Here is an 11,624-nt window from a genome sequence, read left to right on the forward strand (position 1 = left end):
CAATTTAATTTTATTTTAACGATAGGAATTTCAGAGTTGCAAAGGCTCTTTCTAAATTTATTGACTTGGAGAAAAACCCCCCTTGTTGATACCATGAATACTCATCTTGATCTAGATGAATTCCTTATTTTTGCACCAGAATCCCTAATTTTTTTGCAGTATAAAGTGCACTTTTTCATTAAAAAAACTTATATTCCTGCCTGATGAGTGTCTTATGTGCTGAAAGGGAAATTCTGCCAAAACTCCAGAGCTGAGGGCGTTGTTAATTCTTCGAGGTGTTCGTTGAAACCTGGGACCTGCTTCTGCTCAGTCTATTTTAAGACAAAGTAGGGGAGGAAATGCCTCCCCACAGATAGGAATTGGTGATGGGAAATGAAGCTATCACTGCCCTTACAGAAAACTCCGTGGTACTTCAAAATCCACCTTCAGGTTTTCGATTGCACCAGCCTCTTAAATCACAAATGTTTACTTTGATGATCAGGGAGTGCCTTGTCCTGTGCTGGGCTCACGTTTGGGAGGCAGAATGGTGGTGATGGGGATGGATTTGCCCCGTGTGTGGCTGGAAAAATTGGGCTGGAAACCCCTGAATTGGTGGGAATCCCCATTATTATCCATGGGTGCTCCTCAGAGACTGCACTGAGTTCCCCAGGTGTGCTCACACACACACATGGACCTGAGGCAGCAAACAGAATTTGTTGTTCCATCCTCATTTTTGGTTGGGTCAAATCAATTCTTGAGGGTTTTGCTGTTCCATCCTCACTTTTGGTTGGGTTAACCCAATTCTTGAGGGTTTTGCTCTTCCATCCTCACTTTTGGTTGGGTCAAATCAATTCTTGAGGGTTTTGCTGTTCCATCCTCACTTTTGGTTGGTTTAACCCAATTCTTGAGGGTTTTGCTGTTCCCATCCTCACTTTTGGTTGGGTTAACCCAGTTCCTGAGAGTTTTGCTCTTCCATCCTCACTTTTGGTTGGGTCAAATCAATTCTTGAGGGTTTTGCTGTTCCATCCTCACTTTTGGTTGGTTTAACCCAATTCCTGAGGGTTTTGCTGTCTCCTCTTGGAGCGAGGTGTTTGTCCTGACCCTTTCCCAGCCCTCAGGTCCTCCGTGTGTCCCTTGTGAAGCCACCCGGTGTCTGTGTGGCCATCTCAGGTGTCACCTCGTGCTCGTCAGGACTCTTGGAGCACCAATCCCAGCCCGTTGGGGTTTCTGTTGTCTGTGTGTTCTTGCAGTGCCTTGTAAATCCCAACAATCCCAGAGGGGCTGTGGGGTCGGGGACCAGCGACGCGCTCCCAGCTTGTACTGCCAGACTGGACTTTGTACCTGAGGATTTGAACCCCTGTTTCAAAGGAAATAAAGAGTTTAACTCTGACTCCGAGTGCCTTCTCACCCTTTTGTTGGTTTTAAAGGTGGTGGTTGGTACAAACCTGTTCCCCCAGCACTGCCCTGTCCACTCTAAATGGTGTCCCAAGTGCCACATCCACACCTTTGCCCATAAATCATGTCCCCAAGTGCCACATCCACAGCTTTAACCCAAAATCATGTCCCCAAGTGCCACATCCACAGCTTTACCCCTAAATCATGTCCCCAAGTGCCACATCCACACCTTTACCCCTAAATCATGTCCCCAAGTGCCACATCCACAGCTTTATCCTGAAATCGTGTCCCCAAGTGCCACATCCACAGCTTTACCCCTAAATCATGTCCCCAAGTGCCACATCCACACCTTTACCCCTAAATCATGTCCCCAAGTGCCACATCCACAGCTTTACCCCTAAATCATGTCCCCAAGTGCCACATCCACAGCTTTACCCCTAAATCATGTCCCCAAGTGCCACATCCACACCTTTACCCCTAAATCATGTCCCCAAGTGCCACATCCACAGCTTTACCCCCTCCAGGGATGGAAACTCTGCTGGCAGCTTTAAGGCTTCTCTCTCTCTCTGCTCCTGCTGCCACTGGTCCTGACTGGGAGCAAACTGGGCTGGCTGGGAGGGCTGGTGCCACCAGATGGTGCTGCCATCCAGGCACCTCGTGCTCGGTGTCACCCCGGGGACAGCCGAAGGTGCCACCCCTGGATCCGGGACACAAGGAGGGTCCAACAGCTCCAGAGCTCCAGTTTGGGGAGGGTGTGACCTCTCCACAGATCCAGAGTGATCCAGGAGAGCCAGAGGGTGCAAAACTGGATAATTCCAGCTTCATCCAGGACACCTGGACAGCTCCAGCTTGATCCAGGACACCTGCAGAGCTCCACCTTCATCCAGGAAGGTGCAAAACTGGATAATTCCACCTTGATCCAAGAAGGTGCAAAACTGGATAATTCCAGCTTGATCCAAGAAGGTGCAACATTGGATAATTCCACCTTGATCCAGGACACCTGCACAGCTCCAGCTTGATCCAGGAATGTGCAACATTGGAAAATTCCACCTTCATCCAAGACAGCTGCACAGCTCCACCTTGATCCAGGAAGGTGCAAAACTGGATAATTCCACCTTGATCCAAGAAGGTGCAACATTGGATAATTCCACCTTGATCCAGGACACCTGCACGACTCTGTGTTGATCCAAGAAGGTGCAAAACTGGATAATTCCAGCTTCATCCAGGACACCTGGACAGCTCCAGCTTGATCCAGGACACCTGCAGAGCTCCACCTTCATCCAGGAAGGTGCAACACTGGATAATTCCACCTTGATCCAAGACACCTGGACAGCTCCACCTTGATCCAGGAGGGTGCAACACTGGATAATTCCACCTTGATCCAGGAGGGTGCAAAACTGAGTAGTTCCAGCTTGATCCAGGACACCTGCACAGCTCCACCTTGATCCAGAACACCTGGACAGCTCCACCTTGATCCAGGAGGGTGCAACACTGCGTAATTCCACCTTGATCCAGGACACCTGGACAGCTCCACCTTGATCCAGGAAGGTGCAAAACTGGATCATTCCACCTTGATCCAGGACAGCTGGAGGCTGCAGACCCTCCACAGCTCCAGCATGGTCCTGGGGGCTTCTCCTGCTCCCCACTTGGCTGGTGTGGCAGAGGTGGCAGGACAGGGAATGTCCCCAGGGAAGGGACAGCAGCACAGCCCTGTGTGGGGTGTTGGTGTCACCCCTCGCCAGCAGCTCCACGGGATCCAGGAGGAGCAGGATGGAGTTGGATTCATTACCCGAGGTAATTAAAACCCAGACCTGAGGTACTCCGGCAGAATGGGGCTCAGGGAGGTCACACCGTGGTCCATGCCCCTGCTCCAGGTGGGTTTTGTCTGGAGCAAGGATCAGAAAGGAAAGCCTCACTGTTCCTCTGGAATCTCTGCTTTTTCTCTGTCTTTTTCATGCCCTAATTCTAGGATTGGTTTTTTCCTTCCTTTTTCCTGAGCTGCCATGGTGATCCCGCTGAGCTCTCCAGCCTTTTCTTGGAGATGGAGCTTTCATTCCACCCACCAACACCCAGCACACTCCAGGCACCGGGAAGTTTGGGATCTCCCTCACAGGTGAGTCAGGATTTGTGGCCACTGAGCCAAGCCCTGATGACTCCACTCCTTTGAATTCCCTTTATAAGGTGAGAAGCTTTTCCTGCGGTGTTCCCGGGCTGATGTCATGCCTCGGGTAAGTCATGTGCTCATGAAGTCATTTTACAAACAGAACCCTCCGTGGGGACAGATCCAAGGGTTTTTTTTTTCCTGTGGCGAGGAGGCTCCTCATGGAGCATCCCACTTGGATTCCTTGGTGGAGATCCCTTTGGTAAACTGGCTTCTCAAAAAATTTAATTTAATTTAAATGAAACTTAATTTAATTAATTCAATTTAAAAATCTAATTTTATAATTAATTTAAAATTTAATTTTAATTTAATTTTAATTAATTTAAATGTTTAAATTAATTTAAATTTTAAAAATTAATTTAAAATTTTAATTAGTCTAAAAATTTTAAATTAATTTAAATGTTTAAATTAATTTAAATTTAAAATTTAATTTAATTTAATTTTTTTTTTAATTCTTCTCCACTGCCATTCTTCCTTCCTCCCCAGCTCCTCCTGCTTTCCAACCCCCTTCCTAAAAGAGGTGGGATTTTTGGGCAGCGTCCATCTGGCAGGCTGCTCCCTCTCCCTGTTTTCCCAGCTTGCAAATCAAAGCCGAGCTCCAGCAGAGGTGCTGCGGGAGGGCTCCCCAGAGCTTCCACCCAAAAAACCTGCGGGGAACGGCTGGAATTTCCTGCCCTGGCTGCCTCGGATGAGGCGTGTGTGGGCACATCCCAGGGCAGGATCTGCCCTCTCACCCCTGCCATGGATGCCTGGGCACGGGCATGCTGCCAGCCCAGCACAGAATTCCCGGGATGAGCATGGGCACGCTCCCAGCCTGTGGGAACCCAGCACATCCCTCTGGCTGCCCTGGCTGGCTCCAGACCCTGCCAGGGGGCTCGCAGACCTTGGCATCAAGTCACAAACACCTGTGGCTTCCATTTCAGCCCGTGGGAAAAGCTGCCAGCTCTGTGTGAGGAATTACAAGCCACAGGGGTTTGAGTGGTGTGGTAGCTGGATTAACACAGGGTGAAAAAGTGGAATTTTGGGGTTTTTAGAATGGGGTTCAGGGGACAAGGTGGAGGGATTTGGGCGTGTCCTGACCTCCTTCTCCTTCTCCTTGCCCTCCATGTGTTGCTGTGATGGTGACACTTTTCTGTTGGTTTAAGGCACAGACACACTGCCCAACAGAAATGACAGACATTGGCACGTTACTGTAACCGTGGCACACGGAGTTTTGGTATAAAATGTGAACACCGCCCTGAGGGCAGACAGAATGCCATGGCCGACCTGCTGGACAGAGCTCAGCAGGGCAGAGAGAGAATGTTCTAGATAAGGGAAATAAACAACCTGGAGAAGCCGACCCTGCGCATCCAGACTCCTCCTTTGGCTGCTCGGGCTGGGAAACGAGGACTTTTACACTCTCGGGGTCACCTCGACACCCGGACCCCGAGATCAGCCCAGCACAGAATTCCCAGGATGAGCATGGGCACGCTCCCAGCCCAGCACAGAATTCCCGGGATGAGCTCCCCGTGCCAGGGATGATGCTCTGGCTGATTAATTCCCCATTCCAAGGCTCCTCACCGTGCCTTTCCCTCCCTGCCCTGATCCAGGAGATGCAGATGGATATTCTCTGCTGCAGGGTGGGATTTTCTTGGCCGATTCCCAGCCGGCACCACGGCTCCAGCCTGGGGGGAAATCCCTCGGTGCTGCCTCTCTCCAGCTGCTTCCCGCTACTGCCGTGGATGCTCCTGTGTACACAACCCTTTCCCGAGTCATGCTCCAGTGACTAATTCCCTCCTGATGGGCACGTGGAGCCTTATCTGTGTCCGGGTCCACAAACAAATACATTTATTTCTCCTGGAGGTCAGACTGACAGCGGCTTCCCCAAATTCTCCAGCAGCTTCCATGCTCGTTCCTCGTCCAAAATTGTGCTTTGTGCTTCAAAAAGCATCCAGGCTCTTAGAATCCTGTGGTTTTAAGGCAGTTTTGGGGCTGTCTTTTTCTTCTTGATACAAGGGATGCTGTTCTGGGATGTGCCCAGGTTGGATTTGGTTTCCTTCATCTATTTTTCCCAGCATTTAAAACATCCACACTTAAAATCCTACAGTTTTAAGGAACTTTGTAGGTTATCCCTCCCTTTTAGTGTGTCCTAAGGGTTTCCTTGGTAAAAGAAATGCTGCTCTGGGATGTGCCCAGGTTGGATTTGGTTCCTTCCATCTGTTTTTCCCCCTGCTCAGTGCTGGAAAGCTTTTTGGATGAAGGATTTAGAGCTGATCTGGCTCCCTGGGCTCAGCACCACCATCCCAAGGGATCACCACGCTCCCAAAAGCCTTGGCCTCGGATTACCTCCTGGAACTACACCAAAAATGCATGGAAAGAGCTCTTTTGGCACTTTGAAAGGGTGAGACTGAGCAGGGAGATGCTCCCACCATGGAAAAGCTGCTTTTTAAAGCTGCTCCTCAGCAACCATCACATCAATCCTGCCCAGGCTGAGCTTGCTCCCCAAATATCCTCACCCTGAATATCCTAAGCCGGAAGGGACCCACAAGGATCAGGGAGTCCAACTCCAATGATGATCTCAAGGGATTCTATTTCATGTCTGTAAACTGAAAATCCCCCTCAGCAGAGCACAGACCCTACCTGGAAATCCCTGTCCAGGGAGCCCCTCCAGGAAAGAACCCCCTTGGGAAGCAGAGAGCATCTTGGTGCCAAAGCCTCTCCGAGAGGAAGGTGATTGTGGCGTGAGTGAGGACTTCCCAAGGCAGATTTCCATTTTTGGTGGTTGGACCCGAGGCATTTCCTGCCCTTCCCGGGCTGAGGGGGCTGGGAATCCGAGTTAATCGTTGACCGCGGGTGCAGCCCAGGCAGGAATGTCTTTGTCCAAGTGGAGCAGAAGTCTCATTTTTGGGAGATGCCGTAAACTCGCAGCAAAGGGAGAAAAATGTGGTTCCTGCTGTGACGGGGCAAAAGCTGCTTTTTGCTTGCCTGACCCATCGTGGTTGTCTTTGATTTAGAAACATCCAAAGGTCACCTCAGTGTCCACTCTGCTGATCCATCATGACGGCGGCCAGTGCTGGGAAAACACGGAATGTGGCTTCCCAAACATCCCACGCTGGCAGCAGAGGGAAAGCCCTGTCTCCCATCCCTCTGTGCCCCTTTCCAGACCTGAAATGAGATGGGATGGAGCAAACCCCACCTGGGGTTTCTCATCCCAAATAATTCCTGGAGCCTCCAACTTCCCTTGAAGCCAAGCTCCACGGGCTGCTTGGAGCTTCATGTGCAGCCAGCAGCCAGGCTGCTCTTCCCTTCTTATCCTATGGTTGAAAAAAACACCATGGGAAAGCTGAACGGCCCTTTTTCCAGGGAATATCCTCCCTGCAGCATCCAACTTGCTCAGCCTGAGTGGTTTTGGGGAGCACTGAGGTCCTGTAGGATGTGGGAAGAACCTGATCCCGCTCTGTCAGTCCCAGGGTGATGCCAACAATTCCCAGACGTCTCTGGGCACTTTTTGGGGATCCTTTGCTCAACAGCTGTGAGGAAATGATAGCCCTAAAATCTAGAAGGCAGCACTTCCCCTCTTGCCACTTGTGATAAGGAACTCTGCAAAAAACCCCAAAGTTCCTGCCAGCTTGGGGAGCTGCGGGGAATTTCCTGCGTTTTGGGGAATTTAAGCCCTCTGGAGCCCCTTGCTCTGTGTCTTTACCATGTTCCCCACCAACCACCAGCATCTGGAGAAGGGAAAATCTTTATTTGTCAAAAATATTTGTCAATATTTGACTTGATTTGTCAAAATCATGGAATGATTTTGTTGGAAGGGACCTTAAAGCTCATCCTGTTCCACCCCTGCCATGGCCAGGGACACCTTCCACTGCCTCAGGGTACTCCAAACCCCATCCAAGCTGGCCTTGGGCACTTCCACGCCTTCCCAGGCTCAGCAGTGCACAACTGGAGCTTCTCCTGGACTTCCCAGAGTTCAATCCTCCTCACCCTCAGCCCATCCCAGCTGCTCTTTCCCTGGGAGCAGCAATCCCCTGCTCCAGATCCATGCCAGGAGAGCTGTGCCAAGATGAGGGACCCACATGGGATGCATTAATTGGAGAGGAGCCTTCATCCTGCTGGGAAAAGGCACGGATTAACCTCACCTTCCACCACGGAATGTGTCCAGGAAGAGCTGAGGAAACGTGGGATGCAGAGGCTGCGCAATCCCTTCTTGTAGGCTGGTGAGGACACACTGGGACATTTCATCATCTCTCACTCAGGATCAAACCACTGCTCCCAAAATCCCTCTTTTATGGCCCTTGCTGGACTGTAAATCTCTGGCTTCCACTGCTGGCGCCTTTGGGGGAAAACATCCGGCTCCAGCAACCTTTGATGCTCTTGGAGTGCGTCACTCCTGGATACGGGGCTGGCAGAAAATCCACTGCAAAAGCAGAACTTCGGGATTTCGGGGTTTCTGCCGGGTCTTGCTCAATGTCACCGGAGAGGTCGGGGCCTCTTCCTGCACCCGGACATGCCAAGGGCTCCATTTTGGCTCTGGATCAGCACATTTGGCACTCTGGGGATGGTGGAGGGGGCTGGTGGCTGGGCTGGTGCCTGATGTGGACATGGAGATGTCCGGAGGGGAGGGAACAGCGTGGTGGTTCTGCCTTTGTGTCCTCCTGGGGTGATGCTCCCTCTCCTTTCTTCCCTGGATTTGGGGGGCTGGAGGGTTGCAATCACCTCAAGCTGATAAAACCCCTGGGAGAGGATCACAGCAGGCTTGGGGCTCTGGGAATTCCCTGTGGGAAGTGCTCCTTGGGAATTCCCTGTGGGAAGGTGCTCCAGGAAGGAAATTCATCCCTGCCCAGCTGCTGGAGGGATGGGTGATGTCCTACTCATGGTGCCCAAATCCACATGGGGTGAAGCCCTGGACATAAACCTGAGGTTTCCCTGTGAGTCACACGTGGGATTTCCTTCCAAGGTGGATGCTCTGGGAAGGGAAAATGGGGAAGGACCTGGGGGGACTCCTGCTTCTCCTCACCCATCTGCTGCAAGGATGGATCCAGAGCAGGGCAGCGGAGCCAGGGCCGGGGCAATCCCCTCCACACGACCCTGGTCATCCTGACAAATTTCTCGGCTTTGCCTCAGGCAACCCCTTGAGCAACTGGGGGAGAAAAAGCGGGGCAAGGCTGGAGCCGAGTCCCGGGAGGAGCGGGGACAAACAGCCGTGAATCACGGGATTACCGCACGTTCGTCCCTGGCGGGAGCACAGCTGGAACCCAGGCGCTTGGATCGACTTCAGGACATTCGGGAATGGCCTCGCCTGCCCGTTTCCTCATGCGACCTGGAGCTCCTTCTCATTCCTCTGCTCACGTTTTTTTGGTCCGAGCATCCCTGAGGTGAAGCTGTGCTGGCCCCTGGGGGTCGTTGCCACTCTGGATTTCCTCCTGCCCAGCCCCGCTCTTGGCACGGTGCTGCCCGGCACACGTGGCCCCGCTGGATCCGTGCCACCCGGCGTGCCCGGCTCCATCCCGGCTGCCTCCGTTTGGGATGACGTAACCCCGGCCACGGTTGCCTCAGAAGGAAGGATCCAGGTTCGGGATGAACCCATCCCCCGGCCGCACCTGTCCGGTGGGACAAGATCCAGAGCGGACCCTTTCCCTGCTCCGGCCACGCACCCGGCATGAGCTGCCGCCTCCCCGCCCCATCCCTGCTCCGCTGGGGTTTTGGGAAGGGGAGGATCAGCCCCGTGCGATAACCCGCGAGGTGACGGGCAGAGGAGGTGGCTGAGGATGCGAGGATGGGAAATGCGTGCTTGGGATGCCGCCTGCAGCGCTCCCGCCTCGCACATCATCCCCTCTCCATCACCCCGCTCCGCCACCACCGGAGGTGAGGGGGATTCCCCGAGCTGTGCGATCTCAAGGGAAAACGGGAGGTAGAAGGGAAGTTTGGGTCTGAAAAGGGAGTATTCCATATATTTTTTTTTATCTCCGCAGCTGCAAACCATCTTATACATCACCCGGCTCCAGCGCTATCAGTGCTCCTGTTGGAAATCCCAGCGGAGAGGAGAGATTCCTGCTGGGAGTTCTCTCCGGCGTCACCCTCGGGAGGGGGGACGGAGGGCGGGCAAAGTTCGGCTCCTATAAAGTCAGGTCTGGTCCTCTTCATTCATTCCCCTGGCAGCACCGCCGGCAGCAGCACGTCCAGCCTTTGCAGAAAAGCTGGGAGCAAATCCTGCCTTGAAGCCGCCGGATTTCTGCAGGATGCTCAGGAGAGCGATGCCGAGCGCGCTGCGCGGCGTCGGGGCCGCCCTCACCTGCCTGCAGCTCCTGCTGCTCCTCTCGGCCGTGGATTCCCGGCCCCACACGTGGGACCAGGACAGGTTCCAGCTGGAAGCCGTCAAAAAGGAGATCCTGGAGCGGCTGGGAATGCCGGCTCCCCCCGCCATCCGGCGCCAGCTGGACCAGGAGAGCATCCAGAGAGCGCAGCGCCTCTACCAGCAGAAAGTGGCGGAGCTGGCGGGGAACCGGAGCCGGGAGGGGGAGGAAGAGGAGGAAGCCGTGTCCAGGACCCGGCGGCTGCACCGCCTGACCCCCACCTGTAAGTGGCCGTGGCTCCGTGTCACCCCCGAGCCTCATCCCCCGGGACACACGTGTGTCCCAGCGTGTCCCGCCCTCGGGAATGTCACCCCGCTGCCTGGGGACATGACCGGGCATGCAGCACGGTGGCCACGCTCATCCTTATCCTGCTCCTTCCTTTGCCCTGGAAGTGGGGAGGAGCCACAGCTGGAGCCGTTTTGCTTAAAATCACAAAAAAAATCAGGGCGGGGTTGGGATGAAAGCTTTGATCAGCGGCAGCTCGGGGGCTCGGAGTGGGGCTCGAGGGATTTGGGAGTGAGTGGGAGGAGGAAGGGAGATGCCATCCCCTGATCCCCAGCTTGAGCTCCAGTTTTGGGGTTTATCTGCACTGGGGAGGGATTTAAATAATTAAATAAATGAATTAATATTAACATTTAATTTCAATAATTGAAATAATTCTCCTTGGGCTGAGTGGGGACAGTCGGGACAGATGGGGGTGCTCCAGTGGGTCCTGGGATGCCTTCTCTGGCACCAGGAAAACTGAGAGCCTCCAGCCTGGGGGTCCCTGGAGATGGTGGCTCTGAGGATGAGCCTAGCAAAGAATTTCCAGCATCCCTCAGGATGTGGGTGATTCCCTGGAAGCAAAAGCTTGGCTGCCTGGCCGGAGCTGATCCCTAGCCTGGGCTGATGAGGAATTACTGGTTCTTACATCAGCTGTCACCTCTGTCCCCGCAGTGTCGCGCTGGGTGGACATCCCCGAGGGACATCAGGACTCTCAAGGACACCGGGACGCCCAGGGACACCGGGAGCCCCGCGGTCCCTACCGCTACCACCTCCTGCTGTCCCGCACCGCGGATTTCCACCGGCAGCTCCGCGTGGTGCAGGCGGAGCTGAAACTCTTCAAGCAGCCGCTGTCCCCGCCCGGCGCCTCGGTGCCACCGCGGGTCACCATCTACACCCTGCAGGGGGCTGAGGGCACCCCCCAGCTCCTGCACAGCCGAGAGCTGCGCCGGGATTCCCGCAGCCTGGACCTGACAGGAGCCATCCAGCCCTGGGTGGCCGGGCCCGAGGCCACGCTGCGCCTGGAGCTGGACTTCACCGCCAACGTCTCGGCCGCCCTGGCCGCCTCCGGGGGGGAAACGCTGGTGCTGGAGGTGGAAACCCTGGAGAAGCCAGCTCGGGCGGCCAGGAGAGCTCGGGGGCTGGAGGAGGAGTGCGGGAAGAGCGATGGGAAGTGCTGCCTGAAGTCGCTGAAGGTCTCCTTCCAGGACATCGGCTGGTCGGACTGGGTCATCGCCCCCAACAGCTACTACATGAGGTTCTGCGAGGGTTCCTGCCCCCACAATTACAAACCGGCCAGCATGCACGCCCAGATCAAATCCCGAGTGCACTCCCTGTCCAAGGCTGCGCCCCCGCCCTGCTGCGTCCCCGCAGGGTACGACCCCATGGTGCTGATGCACCTGGACAGCGAGGGCAGGCTGGTGTCCAGCCTCTTCGAGGACATGCTGGTCACCAGGTGCCACTGTGCCTGATGGCAGCGCCGACAGCTCCAG

At 54.4% G+C, this 11,624-nt stretch overlaps 1 protein-coding gene across 1 annotated transcript; it reads left to right on the forward strand.

Annotated features, from left to right (window-relative positions):
* The first annotated feature begins 9,741 nt into the window (after positions 1-9,741).
* GDF15 (growth differentiation factor 15) lies at positions 9,742-11,624 on the forward strand. The gene is made up of 2 exons (XM_068173824.1): positions 9,742-10,093; positions 10,807-11,624. Exons 1-2 carry the CDS (start codon positions 9,757-9,759, stop codon positions 11,601-11,603), a joined length of 1,134 nt encoding a protein of 377 aa, XP_068029925.1. The 5' UTR covers positions 9,742-9,756; the 3' UTR covers positions 11,604-11,624.

Source organism: Anomalospiza imberbis, chromosome 27 (genome assembly GCF_031753505.1).
Source record: "Anomalospiza imberbis isolate Cuckoo-Finch-1a 21T00152 chromosome 27, ASM3175350v1, whole genome shotgun sequence".
Lineage (NCBI taxonomy): Eukaryota > Metazoa > Chordata > Aves > Passeriformes > Viduidae > Anomalospiza > Anomalospiza imberbis.

Coding starts and splice junctions, on each gene's coding strand:
- GDF15 (XM_068173824.1), top strand. CDS start 9,757: ATGCTCAGGAGAGCGATGCCGAGCGCGCTGCGCGGCGTCGGGGCCGCC. Junction 10,094..10,806: donor GCACCGCCTGACCCCCACCT/GTAAGTGGCCGT, acceptor CTGTCCCCGCAG/TGTCGCGCTGGGTGGACATC.